Source organism: Bos indicus, chromosome 29, assembly GCF_029378745.1.
Source record: "Bos indicus isolate NIAB-ARS_2022 breed Sahiwal x Tharparkar chromosome 29, NIAB-ARS_B.indTharparkar_mat_pri_1.0, whole genome shotgun sequence".
Lineage (NCBI taxonomy): Eukaryota > Metazoa > Chordata > Mammalia > Artiodactyla > Bovidae > Bos > Bos indicus.
The window spans coordinates 22,496,256-22,514,308 of record NC_091788.1 but is presented as its reverse complement, the minus strand read 5'-3'; the positions used below and the strand labels follow the sequence as shown (position 1 = coordinate 22,514,308).

At 35.7% G+C, this 18,053-nt stretch overlaps 1 protein-coding gene across 6 annotated transcripts in view; it reads left to right on the top strand.

The window, feature by feature from the left end:
- Positions 1-18,053, top strand: part of GAS2 (growth arrest specific 2) — a 180,492-nt gene that overhangs the window by 72,722 nt on the left and 89,717 nt on the right. For all 6 annotated transcript variants that reach the window (XM_070782424.1, XM_070782423.1, XM_019955280.2 and 3 more), the window contains 2 exons: positions 3,645-3,786; positions 16,357-16,420. In XM_070782424.1, the coding sequence (XP_070638525.1) occupies positions 3,645-3,786; positions 16,357-16,420 (206 nt within the window). The remainder of the gene's footprint in view (positions 1-3,644; positions 3,787-16,356; positions 16,421-18,053) is intronic.

Sequence of the window (18,053 nt, the reverse complement as noted above, 5' to 3'; positions counted from 1 at the left end):
GAAGGAAGTCATAGGCAATTCAATATATTTTTTCGTGCATTGATGGCAATGATAATAACCTTTATTGAACACATATTCCTTCAATTCAATTCAGTTCAGTTCAGTTCAGTCACTCAGTCGTGTCCGACTCTCTGCGACCCCATGAATCGCAGCACGCCAGGCCTCCCTGTCCATCACCAACTCCCAGAGTTCACTCAAACTCATGTGCATCGAGTCAGTGATGCCATCCAGCCATCTCATCCTCTGTCGTTCCGTTCTCCTCCTGCCCCCAATGCCTCCCAGCATCAGGGTCTTTTCCAATGAGTCAACTCTTTGCATGAGGTGGCCAAAGTATTGGAGTTTCAGACTCAGCATCAGTCCTTCCAATGAACACCCAGGATTGGTCTCTTTTAGGATGGACTGGTTGGAACTCCTTGCAGTCCAAGGGACTCGCAAGAGTCTTCTCCAGCACCACACAGACCACAGCCTTGTCTAACTCATTCCTTCACTTGAATTATATTATTTAATTTGCACTCACATGCACATAGTCAATGAGATGCACTTTTTCCCCCTATACATGTTGAATAGAAGAGGAGACTGAGGAACAGAAACATTAAGTAATCTTTCAAAAACTATTGTAGCGAGAAAGAGACACAACTGGGTTTGAACTCAGGTAATTGGACTCCCAGTCCCTAGAAGGTGATTCACTTAAGAGGTAATGGATTGAATTAAAAGACTTTAGAAGTGAATTTAATCAGAAAATATTGATAAAACGTAAAAGTCACTCAAAATCTTACTACATATTTTGGAATTATGTAAGATGTAAATGATCCTCTATGCATCAATCACCTTCCTCAAAGGTAATAACTATTAATTTGATGGATATCCTACTTGAATATTCCATAAATTAATGTTATATAAATAAACACAGTGTTCATATTTATAATCCAACATATTTATATGCAATTTAACTGCATATATGGCTATCTACACTGTGTATGTGGAGAAGGCAATGGCACCCCACTCCAGTACTCTTGCCTGGAAAATCCCATGGATGGAGGAGCCTGGTAGGCTGCAGTCCATGGGGTCGCTAGGAGTCGGACACGACTGAGCGACTTCACTTTTACTTTTCACTTTCACGCATTGGAGAAGGAAATGGCAACCCACTCCAGTGTTCTTTTTTTTTTTTAATTTTATTTTATTTTTAAACTTTACAAATTTTATTAGTTTTGCCAAATATCAAAATGAATCCGGCACAGGTATACACTCCAGTGTTCTTGCCTGGAGAATCCCAGGGACAGAGGAGCCTGGTGGGCTGCCGTCTATGGGGTCGCACAGAGTCGGACACGACTAAAGCGACTTAGCAGCAGCAGCAGCAACACTGTGTATGTGTGTGTATACACACACATCATAAAATGAAATTGTGGTGTACATATGTGTTTGTATATTATCTGCCTAAGAGTATGTACTGAGCGTCTTATGGTTCAACAGATATACATTTATCTTATTTTTTAAAAATTATTGCACAGAGGTCCATTCTATTGTATTATGTATTGTGTTATGTATTGTATTATGTACTATTCAACCATCACTTTCTTGACACATTCATGTCTATTTTTTCTATTCAGTCAGCATTGCAAACAAATACACTTGTTCATATATTTTAAACACTCTTATATTTGCAAGATATAGTACAAAATATAAAATACTATTATATTTGTAAGATATAGTCTTAGGAGTAAATTGCTAGATTTAAGGATGTATGTATTTTAGTTTTAATAAATATTGACTAATTGATGTTCATGAATATTTTATAAAGGTGATATTATACTATGCTATTTTTTATTGCTTTTACAATTCATGTAGGAAAACATTTCTTTGAAAGCCACTACTTAACCAAATTGGTTAAGAGGTATTATTATATGTGGGCTTCCCAGGTAGCTTAGTAGTAAAGAATCTGCTAGTCAATGTAGGAGATACAAGAGAGGCGGGTTCAATCCCTGGGTCGAGAAGTCATTTCCTGAAGTAGGCTCCAGTATTCTTGCCTGGAAAATCCCATGGACAGAGGAGCCTGGAGGGCTACAGTCCATGGGGTTGCAAAGAGTCAGACACAACTGAGCAATTGAGCACGCATGCACATTGTTATATGTATCTATATCAGTTCAGTTCAGTTCAGTCGCTCAGTCGTGTCCGACTCTTTGCGACCCCATGAATCGCAGCACGCCAGGTCTCCCTGTCCATCACCAACTCCCGGAGTTCACTCAGACTCACGTCCATCGAGTCAGTGATGCTATCCACCATCTCATCCTCTGTCGTCCCCTTTTCCTCAATATATGTATATTCATGAAAATTTTTTTTATGTCTAAGCCTAAAACAAACTTAGCAACAAAGAGATGGATCTTGGATATTAGACAGACACACTCTTTGAGTGACTTAGTAACTGAATATATTAGTTATGTAACTATAATATCATTGGACAGGAAAAGCCTAGTAATATTTTGATATTTGCAGGCTTCACCAATACACAAAGACCACATTTCATTTTTTATAACCATCTTTGTAAATGACCTCAACAGTCAACAACATTTTGTTTATGTTTTCTTGTTCACAGAGAATAGAAGGAATAATCCTATATACGAATTTAAATCATAAAATGCTTCTCCCTTGATCTTTTTTGCTTTCAGAGGCAAAGCTCTGTCTAGCCCAAATCATCAAATACTTGGCTCAGGCTTTCACATCATGTAGAATCAAACCCTGACTTCATGGAATGCCATGAAAACTGGTTATATTCTATTATAGGAACAAAAAATACCTCACGCAATTCTTTATAACATTTGGTATGGTAAGGGAGCTTTCTAGGGCTAAAATTTTGGGGGTTAATAATAGAAAAATCTGTCCAGGTTCACATGCTCCCTTATCTTAAGCGTTTTCTTATCCTGGAAGAGAAATGATGCAGAATGTAAATATGTTTTCAAGTTCAGATAGCAGAAATCCAACCAGAATTATTTTTGTATTACATAATACAGCAATGATCTGTGGTTTAAAAGGAAATAGTCTGGAAGAATGAAGGTAGAATGTTATTGTTGAAAGATAAAAATTTTTAATATTTCCTTTTCTTGGTATTGGTGATAGAGTCTTCTGGAGGTTAGCTAATTCTGTTGCTCTCTTTTGACTTTATAATTCTTGTGTAATTCTTATTGTGTGTCTATGTATGCACACAAGAATGGAGGTGTGTATGTTACATTTTATCTATGTTTATATTCATATTTGTGTTTCATTCTTCTTTCACAAATGATAAATACAATTATACATACTTTATGAGAAGTACTGAGAATACACAGATGAAAGAGAAGTCCCTCCCCTACCCCCACCCCCGCCATGAAAAACAGTAGAAGAGAAAGAGAGTGGCAGTCTGAGCCAGGGAAAGGATTTATGTATATTTACTTCTAGATATTAAAAAGGCAAGTTTATGTTTACAGGCATAGGTTTTCATACTCTCTTGATTACCAACTAAGTTTCATTTGTGTTTCATATCCTTTCCTACAGCTATTCACAAATCTATTTACTGCTGTGAGGTCATACCAAAGCATTTTATTGAAAACATAAATGTGTCACTGTGATGACTGCCAGATATTCCACCAGAGTGAGATTTCTTTGTTTTTCAGAATCTACCCTTGAAGAAGATTCCATGCAAAGCCAGTGCACCCTCAGGCTCCTTTTTTGCCAGAGACAATACAGCAAATTTCTTATCCTGGTGCCGAGATTTAGGAGTAGATGAAACATGTCTATTTGAATCGGAAGGTTTGGGTATGTATATTTCTTTTAGAATTTTAGTTGATATGATATTAAAATTATTGTTTGTTAGTATAACTCTCAAGATTAACTTATTTGTGTGATTCATTTCACAGTTTGTTAACTTAAAAAAATGTAGTTTGTTGTAAACTTGTAGAGTTTTTGTAAACTTGCATTTTTGAAGGTAGAAAAATTCAGCCTCTTATGCTTGGTCACCTTGTGCATAAAATAACAGGAACATAAGTAGCAGAATTCTTTCCTGGCTAAAAATAAGCATATACAATACAAAATGGGGGGATTCTTGGAAAATGTAGGGTTAAATTTTACCATCAGGCTCTTACCTGGACTAGAAGAATAGCTAAATGTGTTCCTGCCATCAATCATGAGCACTTCTGTCTTTTCACCTCTAAAAAATTATGCAAACACTATCACTTATAAGCACTTTGTTGAAACATATTTTAGTTAAGCTTATTTATAGTTAGTGAAATTTGTTTTTTTGCTAGTTAAAAATTAGGCAAACAAGCAAGAGATTAGGGCAAATTGAAAATGATGGAATAAAAAGACAGGTGGGGTCTCAAAGAGTCAGGCTCAAAGAGTCTTAGCCCATACCTTAGTGCTTAGGCTTACCCAGATAATTTTGGGGTTTTTGTTTTGTTTTATGATTGAATTTTGGCAAATGCACTTCCAGACCACGGAGCCTGGTTTTATATTTCCCTGGGAGAAAACGTACATTGGACCATTTAGTGTTTTGACATTTCTTGGTACCCTTAAATGTTCAAATCTTTTATATAAGATCTACCCCAGTGGTACTCTATAATGGAAAATATTGGAATTAAAGACCAGTTTTAGTAAGGTGGAACTAAGTGAAGAAAGGAGACATTTAAGGGGTGGGGGAAATGCTTTGGTTCTTTTGCCTGAGGCTTTAAAAATCAATTTACATTGTAATTAACCTCCAATTAAAATAAATAAATTAAAACAAAACAAAACAAACAAAAAATTAATTTACAAAACCACATAATACCAAATGTTAACATCAAAGTAAGCTGAACATCCTTCAGAGAGAACAAGTATACAAATTACCTTCCTAGCATTGAGAATATTCTTTGCCTTGAAGCCTCACAAAACAGAATTCCTTCCCCTGCTGAGCCTAGGAAACGGATGGTATGGCAGCTAAAGTCTTACTCATTTTATGTACTTAAGGAAATTTGTATTTGTATGAAGAGGAGTTAATGTGGTACCAAAAAGACTGTCATCAAATTTCTGAGAAGTCTCTCAGCAGAGAAAAGAATAACATGAACTTAGACTAGGAGAACATTTTATACCTGAAAGAAAAAATAAACCGGAATAATTGCACAGTAGCGTACCCTATACAACAGTGTGCTAAGTGGATGCCCGTTGTATGAATGGACTTCGAATGTTCTTACCATTTCTTCACATCAAAGTAAAAAAAGAAAAAAACTTGGTGGAAGATATATATGGATATAGTTCTTTTTCAGGGCTTTGGTAATTTTACAAATAGATTTTAACTTTCAGGTTTATAGGTTTATGTGAGTGGAGGATTATAGGAAGGGAGTGAGGCAAAGTTATTTTGGGGAAAAACCCATGAAAGAGCTATTAAATGTCTGTGGGTATACACACACATATACCCATAAATTTTAAAAAAATGAGTTAGTTTTGTGTATTTAAAATACACTTAGTATTTTTAAAAATGGAAAAGACTGATGCTGGGAGGGATTGGGGGCAGGAGGAAAAGGGGATGACAGAGGATGAGGTGGCTGAATGGCATCACTGACTCGATGGACGTGAGTCTGAGTGAACTCCGGGAGTTGGTGATGGACAGGGAGGCCTGGTGTGCTGCGATTCATGGGGTCGCAAAGAGTCGGACACGACTGAGCTTCTGAACTGAACTGAACTGAAGTGTAAAAGAAGTACACTTTCAGGGGTGGACAAATAACATCATGATTTAAAATCCTGGAGTCCTCCTACGTTGCCACATGGGGAAACTGACTTATTGTCTGTTCCTTTGTTCATTGCACAGGTTTCCATTAAAGAAAGAATTTTTCAGTGACTTCTGTAGGCCAAATGGACAACTAGAAACTATGAATATAAATATGGTCTTGTCTCAATTTTTTTTACCATCCATAAGTTTTTTTTGTTACTTGAACTAGTAAATCTTTCAACTGGACTCCAAGAAGCTTGGATGACTTTTTAAAACCCCATTTGGGTAATAAATAGTACATTTTATCTTGAAACAATAAAGCATAATTGAGTTTATATGATAATTGTCCTCGTACATAAATACACACTGTGTAGCATATAAAATTATGTCAAGAAGAGTTTTTAAGTGGTCGAGTTCTTCACCCTATTTGACTTCATAAAAAAGAAAACCCATGGTAATTTACATGCAATAACTGTTAAGTATTTTGTTAAAATATCTTTGATTCTGCTTATAGTATAGTATAGTAAAGTCTATAGTATAGCTTTGCTTATACCTTGCAATTAAAATGTATTTATATAGTCAAGAAAGTTTAATAAAACCAACTTTTCAAGGCGATAAAAATTTTTAAATAATTTTGAATCCTCTCAGTACCAAACTAGATCAGATAATTCAGCTTTCTAGTTTGTTCCTTAATGAAAAGGTAAATTTGAAATTTCTGCTGCTTAGAATAGGACATGAGGTGATGTATTATAGGTCTTGTGGAGATGGAAGAAAGGAGCCAATACGATAGTATTGACTTCAGGATTATTCAGAGAAAGGAAACAGCTGTGTCCATAGATGTTCATGATAATCACGAAGAAGGACAATGAGAAAATCCGTTTCCCCAAGTAGAACCCATTCTCCTTGGATTTTTCTTATTATTCCCTGTGGGTGAGGAAGTGATTGAGCCACGGCTGATGGGCTTGGATGCTGCAGCAGAACTGATTTTCTTGCAACAGTAACACTGTGTACTCTGCTTAATGTCTTTTCACACTTCACTTTTTGAAAGGGAATTTAGGACAAGGGTTTCTTCTTTTTTCCCTACCTCAAGATTTCATTTCAGTAGCACACAAGATGAAGAGCAGCCTTTGTGTCCTAGTGTTTTGACCAGCAAATAAAATGAAAAGATGCCCTGATTAAAGGGGAAAAATCTGTTTGAATGAATGATAAGGTAGATCACTGTACTGAGTGTGTACCAAGAGGCTTCTGTCTTTAGCTGTTCAAAGGTCTTTGCCTGCATAAAGCATTCTTATCTTTGTGGCAACTGATACGTTACCCTCTGTGGCAGTGCTTTTTTTTTGGTACGATTATTTGTGAGAGGATCTTAATTCATGACTCACTCTGTCTGTTCTCTTTCCACGACAGCTAATGACAAGAAATCTCAGTGGGTGGGGAAAGATGCCAGGGATGAACTGGGGAGTATAGACAGCATCTGATTCCATATGTTTCTCTCATGCTTGTTGTTTTGATTCTTGGCAGATAGCTCTCTACGCCACATGATGCAATCACATACAGAGCATAACCTGCCGTTTATCTTCTAAGACATTCTTGAGAGAGAGCTTTTCCTCTGTCAAATGTCAGTTCTTAGATTATGAGTTAACTAATATCCCAGAATAGTATTTCAGAAATGAGTCAATAGCAAAATGGATACATGTCATAAAAAACTTTTTCATAAAAGACTTATAAAAGCCCAAAAGAGAGATAAAAATGTTTGATACCTTAGTGATAAGTCAAATGCAAATAAAAACTATGATAAATTAGTGACGATTAAGAATTGTATATTTAATGTTGAGTATAGAGGAAAGTCAACACTAAATATTCAATTCTTAATCCTCGCTAATTTTTCACAGATTGAATTTGCATTTGACTTATTACTAAGGTATCAAACATTGAGGAAAGTGTGATCTTCTATATATTGCTGAAAAATAATTGGAAAATTTTTGCCTTTTTTTGTCTTCTTGGGAAATTTGACATTATGTATTAAAGACTTCAGAAGTGCTCATGTTCTTTCATCAAGTTGTTCTACTTCTAAAAGTTTATTTGAGGAAGTAGAGATAGGTAATGTCTATTGAAACATTTTTTTATGAGTTAAAAAAAATGAATGAACTGAAGATATTTGGTGGTAGCTTAAACAGACTGTAGTCATTCATAGATACCAAGAAAAATAATATTCATAATATTTTGAGACTAATAATATGGGAAAATTATGATATAATATAAACATGAGGTCTCAGCATCTACATCTAGTAAATAACAATAAAATGCTATATTCAGAATTTGAAAGTAAGACAAATAGTAATTGGATTGTAAGTAATATTTCCTTCTTCAATTCTCTATTAGCACACTTAAGGCAGTAAACAGGTATGGCATGTAGTCTGAAACACAAACAATTTTACTCATATTAAGACAATTACAATCTTAATTGCAATAAAATTGCATAGAGAATTATTTATTGACATCAGTGAATTTTCTACATCAGTGTATTATAAGGGCTGTTGGACATTAGGACCAGACATATATGACTTATTCTCAATTAAAAAAAATTGTTATGGGTCCTAAAATTGATGCTCTTGTATGATTTTTTCTAAGATATTTTAAGTAGAAACTATTTCTTTAAATAAATGATATTCTTGCATGGAGGATTTGTTATTTGTAATTTACTTTAGCCCACTGATTAGAAATTGCTAAGTGACCTTAATTTTCCCCCCAGATCTGTTTATTTTTCTTTACTTATGTACATTCTGGTTGAGCTGGAAAGTTGAGAAAATAAAAGGATGGGGGAGGGGATATTTGAAAAATGCACAAATTCTGCTTGCTGTAATTGTGTCAATATCACTATGTTATTGGATAATTATAGGATCTGGAGGCCAATGACTATGCTTCATCTATTTCTCTGAGAAAGAATCTACTCAGCAGGAAAAGGGTTTGCTCTCTGCTGTGCTAGCATGCAAATGTGTGTGATTTTTCATTTCTATCTTCTGTATTGGTGTTTGCTATGGAGCACTATCTTTTTTTGATGCATAACTCTGAAGAATATGTTTTATACAATTCTTTGTTCTATTGAACATTGGTCAAGCACTGACCTACCTACAGTACTGGGTTTGATCCCACCACACAAAAGTAAAAAGGCTTGTGTGTGGATATTCAAACATTAACATTTTCCATTTTGTACCTACTGCATCAGAAAAAGAATTTATGCCTGCCTGCAAGTGTTTGATAAAGCATCCCATGTGGTGGTCGTTGTTGCTGTCTGTATTGAGGACTGGAAGAATACTTCTGTAGAAAGAAACCTACTTTTATTAATATTAATGTAGGATAACAATTTCAGGATACCAGATCAACTCTGGGTTATTTATATTCACATTGTTTCTTCCCAGTAACAATTTATTTTAGACTTTGGGTTTTGTAACACCTCTCCTTATAAAGTACTTTATCAGCATCTCAATTCTGAATTTGAGCTCAGAAACTTTTTCCAAATTTAGCCATTTGCCCCTATGTCAGCACAAATGTAGTATGGTATCTGAGTGAGAAAACTAAATATCTCCCAGGAGTAATAGGTATATCAAGGATTTGATGGAGTCAGGGTTGAATCAGGAAAGTGACAGCCTTCTAGCTTTTCCAGAATCAAATTTTCACTGTGCAATATTCAATAATAATAGCTATATGTTCAGTAATGATAATCAAGCAGTGGATATGTGCTACCATCTCTAATCTCCCAACAACCACTAATTTTATAAATGGAAATGCTAGTTTAGGACCAAGAGAATTAAATAAATTGCCTGGTTTTATACTGCTTCTCAGTGACACAGCTAGGATTTAAATTCAGCTTCATTTTCCTCTGAAGGTCATGTCCCTCCAGTATTACAGAAAGTTATGTTTTGTATGAGATAATTTTAGAAGTTCATATGATGATTTAAAGTAAAAGGAAAAATAAAGTATAAATGAAAGCAAAATTAGAAGAGACTCTTACTTGCTGCTCTGAGTGATAGTGACTTAACCCATTAATTTCACATCAAGTCTGGGTGTTGAGACAGAAAGGGCACTCCTTGCTCTGGGACTTTTTTTTGACTTGATGGCAGAGGCAATTAACTACGTTTTATTCTATACATCTTCCATTACTGATGAGATCATGAATGAATTCTCCCTTTTATATGAATTATATGGATGCTGTATCCTATTTTCACTGTGAACAGTGATTCTGAGAAATCTGGATACATACACACTCAGCATTCATGAGTTTGTGGGGTTTATGCTTTGTTGACTTTTCTTCTCTTTAGCCTCTCTCAGATCAGTTTTTAAGTCACCTATGTTGCTAGCTGCTTCCCACATTTAAATGCAAAGATCTCTGTGTGTGAGTTACAGGGAGTGACATGACTTCAGAGAGCCAGCCCTTCACTTTCTTGGCAGGCATCTTTTCTACCTTATAGATCCTGGAAGATGATAAATGCCATAAAACCCATTAAGGGCTAATCCAGTGCACAGATTATTTTTTCCTCCATTCATCATCATCATCACTGTCATCACTGTTATCCTAAACATTTCTAGAGCATGTTCCATGAATCAAATCACATTTGAATATTTTTAACCAGAATAGATATAGAATTATAACTGACATATGGTAATAATCATAACGTTGATTAGTATAATGATTATCAAACTTTAATGCACATATTCATCACCTGGAAAGCTTGTTTAAATTTAAATTTTGCTCAATAAGTAAGGGATGGGACCCAATAATTTGCATTTTTAGCAAGCTCCCAGCTGATGCCAATGCTACTGGTCTGCAGATCATCACTTAAGTACAAAGGTGTAAAATTTGTTGAGTGCTTGCCATATACCAAATGCGCTTACCCATAAAATTACCTCATAAGAAAGAGTAAGTAGAAAGCAAGTTTTAGAGATGAGATTATGTAGCCTGGAGTAGAACCCAATTCTTCTGGTGTCTAGTTTACTGTGTCTTCTACTATGTCATTCTTTCTAAGTATGAGAACCTGTTCTCTTCTCTAGGACAGTGGGAAGCTATTAATTTATGATATTTTCACAATTTAATATTCACTCAAAAATATAATCTTTTCAAATTTCATCTTAAACATAAATCTGAAATATAGATTTCCTTCAAAACCAGCATGAATATTATTGCTTCTAATATATATTAAACCAAATAGATAATGATATTTTCATGTTTTCACTTTTTGTCCATCTGTTACAACTAAATAGCTGTATAGCTAAACTATACATTCACGGTTTAATGCATTTTATCCTCGCAGATTCTGTGACATTGAAACTCTACCCCTTGCTTTAGCGGAAGGTCTCATTTTCTATTCCTGGAGCTAGCAGCATTCCATTTGACATTTGATGCCCATGAGATTTTTATAGAATCTAGGTTATAAGATTGAGTCTCTTGCCACATATTTTTGAATAGAGATCTATGTTACTTTTCCCAGAGGGCTTCTGCCTTATACATTTTTTCAAAATGGTTTTGATTATTTTAAAAGAAGCCTCCAGTGATAAAAACCTTTTGCATAAAAATCACCAGTGACTAAGACAGCTTTTATTTGTTTTAAAGAAAATTTGTTGAGAGGAGAAAAGGCAATAGTGATCCTCTCTTCTCATGAATGCATGGGTGCATGCTAAGTCGCTTCAGTCATGTCCAGCTCTTTGCGACCTCATGGACTGTAGCCCACCAGGCTCCTCTATCCATGTGATTCTTCAGTCAAGAATACTGGAGTGAGTTCCCTCTGGAGTCAGTTTCCAGGGGAATTTTCCCAACCCAGTGATCAAACTCACGTCTCCTGTGGCTCCTGCATTGCAGGCAGATTCTTTACTGCTGAGCCACCAGGGAAGAACCCTTCTACTCAAAGCTCAAAGCAAAAGGCCATATTAATGATGTGGCAATAGAATGAAAAACAATTTTTTTTACCATAAGCCTCAGTATAACTAGAAATTTGCTTATATTTTTGAAAAGACAAATCAATAAAATATAAAAAATTAGTAGTACATGCGACAACATAAAGTCTTTAGTTCAAATGCAATATACTAAAAGTTTTCATTCTAATCATCCAGATAAAGATATGCATCCATATATATATAATCAGCTTAGGTAATTTATTGAAAATGGGCTTATCTAAATTATTTTATTCCTAGAAATGGAGGAAAATTGATGGTAAGATGTTTAGTGTTTCATAAAATGACATGCTCTAATATAATTTTTACTTAAGTTTTATACCTAGCAAAAATCCATAATAATAATAGGATATATGCTTTATGTCTGTCTATATATGCCAGCCAAGTTGACCTACTTAACCTTAGATTTGATTAAACTTAGAATTAGCTATTTATGGTACAACATGACAAAATATTCAAAATATACTCATCATAATAACTTTTAAATTATACAGCTTAAATGATCAAAAGCAGGTTTTTTTGTTTTTTTTTTAATTCTGAGGTTTCTTCTGCTTAGTAAGCTGGCTTTCACATGATAGGTGCACAGAAAAAAATGCTTACAGGAAAAAATGTTATTAGTTATTAACATTAATATTAACTAAGCCAAATAAAGATAATCTTTAAGCTAATAATATACAACAAAAAGTAATAATAATGAAGAAAGAAAACTAACTTTGGGAAGTCTTTCCTATCTGCCAAGCACTGGCTAAGAATAACAATGAATAATATTTTGTTTAACTCACACAAAAATATTGCAAGATACACACCATTATTTTCCCTCAGAAAACTGACATTTTATGATCTCCCCAAATGAGGAACTAGTAAATTTTAGAGCTCACAGGCAGAACCAGATTTCTGTGGCTCGAATCCCATGGCCACTATACTCTTTCCATCTGTTCATATAGTCTACAGTGCAAAAACCAAACACAATCACTTCTTTGGTATAATGTAGAACAGGAGACCTGGGTTCGATCCCTGGGTTGGCAAGATCCCCTGGAGAAGGGAATGGCAACCCATGCCAGTATTCTTGCCTGGAGAATCCCACGGACAGAGGAGCCTGGCGGGCCACAGTCCATAGGGTTGCAAAGAATCGGACACAATTGAAGTGCCTTAGCACACAGCACATTGCACAGATGATACTTAAAGACTCTTGAATTTAATTTTATAGAGTAAGGTAAGCATGTTTGCTCTTACAATTGAATAAACATTAACATAATATAAATTCTTGCATTTTCTAAAGATGCTAGGTAAGATTTTAGCCTTTATTCAGCTTAACTGTCACAACCACCATTATAACCACATGACACGGTCATGATCCATGATGGTTATCATCCTTGGTATTTTGGGACATAGTGTTTACTGAGTAACTAACTACTCTGTTCTTGTTATTGTGCTAGGTTATCCCCTCTGCAGATTTAACTCATTCATTGCTTACTATGTATCAAACATGATATTAGTATTTGTGGCCATCATGAACCAAGGCATGATAAGACAATATTATGGGTATGTTTTGAAGCAACTGCTTTATTAAAGATAACATTTCCAAGAAAACTGGGAAGTAAAACATAATCTTTCTATTATCATTTCCCTAAGATATGGTGCTGAGTGAGACATTTGTTCAAGTTTTATAAGCTGGTTATATTAAGGATATAAAAAGGAGAATCATGCCGTTACTTTTCAGTTTTCCAAATTGATTTTCTAATGAGTCCATGATAGAACTGATATTTGAGTGTTGGCATGCAAAAGCTGTTTTACATGGATAGCCGGATATGCAATAGCAATGCATGCTACATACCACATTGTCATATTACCCACATGATTTTTTTCTTCAGAATTAATTATATTTTCCATAGAATATCTCTGTTTATTTCCAATGCTTATAGAGTCCTCCAATTAAGCACAGTAATTTGGTTAAAGGATCATGATCGTTGGGTCAGAGTTGCTTTATGTGATTGGTATTGACTGCTCATGGGCACAGTTTGGTCCATTCACTAATAATTTTCATATTTTGTCACTGTTACCATCGCAAAATGCACGAGATTATATCCAAGTCTCCTGAAGCTTTAACTACTTGCTTCACACAGTTCTCACTGAAGCTGAGTGTGTTAGCAGGGCCTTAAACATCTTCCTCTCCTCAACTTTCATGTACTCCCTTTTCCTATTTGTTATTTTGTACCACTGACAGGGTGGCGATGGCAGTGGTTTAGTCACTAACTTGTGTACGACTCTTGCAACCCCATGGACTGTAGCCTGCCAGGGTCCTCTGTTCATGGGATTCTCCAGGCGAGAGTACTGGAATGGGTTGTCATTTCCTTCTCCAGGGAATCTTCCTGACCCAGGAATCGAACCCAAGTCTTCTGCATTGCAGGCAGATTTTTTACCAGCTGAGCTACAAGGGAAGCCCACTGACAGGATAAAAAGTCCAAATCAGAAGAAACTGATGAACTAGACAGGAAGATTGATTTTCATTTATTTGCTTTTGTTTTGTGATGTTTATTATTGTTCTCTGTTTGAAATTGATTTCCATGTGGTGTTATAGTCCATATGTTTCATTGCACTGAAGTTGATTTAATATATCAAAAGTTGTGTCATTCAGCCAGAGTCATCTAATGGTGCACTTAAATTAGAGGTACTAAATATCTTTTTTAAAAGCCCCTTTAGTTAGAAGTAATATTAGACTTCCCCAACCTGGGTTTTATGACAGTTCACCAAGTGTTAGCTGAAGCTCAAATTTATATTATCAAGAATGGAATTACTCTGTAATTCAGATTTCCCATAATCAGTTCTTTTCAATGAGTATTGCTGATGATATTAGAACATATTTTAAAAGCTTTAAAGATTACATTTTATAGCAAGATAATAATTTTTGCTTGTTTAAAGCCAAGTAAAATCATATACTTTCACAATCTAAGTAAATGTATTTTTCTATTCACCACACAGCCCCAACAAATTCCATTCTGGTGTCAGTGGCAAATATTGCCATTGTCATAGCCTGTGGAGAGAAGAAATTAGATATTTAAGTTGGGGGGGGGATAGAAATAATGCTGGGAAATTAAATTATTATAAAATTGTGTATTTAAGAATTGAAGCAGGGCTTCCTTGGTGGCTCAGTGGTGAAGAGTCCACCAACCAATGCAGGAGACATGGGTTTGATCCCTGATCTGGGAAGACCCCACGTGCTGTGAAGCAACTGAGCCTGTGTGCCAAAGCTATTGAGCTTGTGCTCTAGGTCTCAGGAGCCACAACTACTGGGTCCAAAGGCACAACTGCTGAAATCTGTGCACTTGCTTAAAGCCCATGCTTTGCAACAAGAGAAGCCACTGCAATGAGAAGCCCATGCACTGCAACTGGAGAGTAGCCGCCACTTGCCACAACTAGAGAAAAGCCTGCCCAACAATGAAGATCCAGCACTGCCAAAATAAATAAACAAATAAAAGAATTGAAATAATATTGCTATTTATACTAAAGTTTATCAGTAAGCTACTATTTTCTTTTATCAGTATATTGGGACCCAATGGGCTGTAGCCCATCAGGCTCTTCTGCCCGTTGAATTCTCTAGGCAAGAATCCTGGAGTGGGTAGCCATTCCCTTCTCCAGGGGATCTTCCCAACCCAGAGATTGAACCTGGTTCTCCTGCACTGCAGGCAGACTCTTTACCATCCAAGCCACCAGGGAAGGCTCCCCCTAATCCACAAAAAAAGATGAAGCAATATTGCTATTTTTCTTAAAGTTTATCAATAAACTCGTATTTTCTTTTATCAGGATATTGTGTCTATGTAAAGAGCATTCTCAATACAATCTTTTCCCCCTAATATCTTTGTCTTTATTAGGTATTGTATATAATAACATTAAAAATTTTTTTCTAGTCTGAGTTTAAAAAGAAAAAAAAAAGTATGAGCAACACATACTCCTCCGGTAGCCTCAACAAATGCAAGTATGACTTGTCAGCATTACTGAATGTGTCCAAAGAAACTGGTAAAACAAATTTATTAAGTAATCAGATTATATTAGAAAATAAATAGTATTGCAAAGAACCATCTTCTGATTTGCTCATTTTATGGCCCAAACTGACTGACGGTATATATTTGTACATATTTACAAAATTCAGTCAGTTGAAAGTGTTTCCTTTTAAAATATAATCAAAATAGGAGAAGATATCAAGATTCAGAGAGCTCACCTTACATTATTGTTTGGAGGATAACAAAGGGCTGTGATATGTAATTTTTAATCCTTATTCATTGCATTATTTCTGCTAATATCACTGGTGAAGATAGAGTTAGAAGTTTTAAACAATCTTTGCTTCATAGTCTTCTATTTGCTGTTTTTAAGTATTCATCAACTACTTATATCAGAATTATAACTACATATGTTTTCAATATTCACATACAAATATTGACTAATTGAAGAAAATATTTTCAGAGTGAGATTCCTGAGGCTCATGATTTTTGGTAGGGAAGCTAGGCAAAGAGTTTTGAAAACTGCTTTAGGACTTCAGTAGATCTAAGTGTACTGTGGGACAGGATGGTTTCTGTGAATATCAGAATGAAGACTAGCTCCCTTACTGGGACCCTGAGGTGTGAGGGGGGTGGTCAAGCATGTTCCCCATTGAGCTGCTGTCCAATCCCTTCTATTGTAAAAGTGTCCACCTTCGTCTTCTTTTTCAGTCCTCCACAAGCAACCCAGAGAAGTGTGTCTCTGTTTGCTAGAGCTTGGCCGGATTGCAGCCAGGTAGGTCATACTGCTGCTGCTATGTAAGATGTGGACCCTCTCAGTATCCAGGCAACTCAGAAGCTTGCTGGTTTTTCATTGCTGATATTTAACTTAGGTGTTGAGGAGCAACTTCTTCAAAGATGATCAGTATGAACATCTCGAGAACAACTATTCAAACTAAAAATGGACTACCAATATTCTTCACATCGTGACCTTATTGTCCAACTCACTATGTCTAAACATTTTCTAAATATCTTTTAATTGAGTATATTTTCCTTGCAACTCTTTCTTGGGAAATTGGAGAGGATATTGTACGCGAAGTCGTATGTGGCAATACACTTCCCTTAGTGGAAAGTTGATTCCCATTATTCTCTCTCTGTCTCCCAACTCCTTCACTGCTTTCTTGCTGTTTAGTCTTTAATGATTGTCAGACTCCTCTTTTGTTCCTTTTTCCTCACTTTCCCCATTTAGCAGCCGATCCCTCAGTTCTTTTCAGTCTCTACTCCTGAGTAGATGAATAGGTTTATCAGTTCAGTTCAGTTCAGTCGCTCAGTCGTGTCCTGACTCTCTGCGACCCCATGAATCGCAGCACGCCAGGCCTCCCTGTCCATCACCAACTCCCGGAGTTCACTCAAACTCATGTCCATCGAGTCAGTGATGCCATCCAGCCATCTCATCCTCTGTCGTCCCCTTCTCCTCCTGCCCCCAATCCCTCCCAGCATCAGAGTCTCTTCCAATGAGTTAACTCTTCTCATGAGGTGGCCAAAGTACTGGAGTTTCAGTTTTAGCATTATTCCTTCTAAAGAAATCCCAGGGCTGATCTCCTTCAGAATGGACTGGTTGGATCTCCTTGCAGTCCAAGGGACTCTCAAGAGTCTTCTCCAACACCACAGTTCAAAAGCATCAATTAATAGGTTTATAGTTATCTCCATATTTTGATTGGAAAAAGGCATAGAATATAATCCTGCATATGTAGAGACATCTTTGGAATATTTTTCTTCTAGAAAAGAAAAACCAAAAGTACTTGTAGAAATCATAACCATAGCTAAATAATCAGAGGAAGAGAGTTTATTAGCCCAGCTGACTTGATTTGGTTTCCTTTCATCAAACAAGGCTTCTGACAGTTTTACAGAGCCCAAAGAATTATAAAAGAAGATATAAATATTTGAATAAATCTTGATGCAAGATAAAACTTCAGAATTAATTAGGTGATGTTTTCTCATCCAGTCCAGGATATATTTGTAGTGTTAAGATGAATTAATAAGATAAAGTAAGAGCTTGCTCTCTGTGTTAATTCTCAAAGGGAAAGCTATAAAGAAAATCACGGAAAATAAAATACAAGGTGTGTACATCAGGAAATTACAGCAATGGGCAGAAAACTTGCTGTCAATGAATAGCCCTTTTTTTTTTAATCCAACAGATCAACTGTAATCAGAAGTAATCCCATGTTCTTTAAAACATCATAGTCAACATAATCTTAACAAATTGTTCATAAGGTATGGATTGTACTTTGCCATAGTAATTGGATGAGAGAAGGATTGTTTTTATTTAAAAGCAATTCTAATTAAATAGAAATGAGGCTCCACTCAATAAGAAGTGAAAAAATCAATTTGAGATACTTAGGGATGTCCCTGTTCCCTGCTGTAAGTTT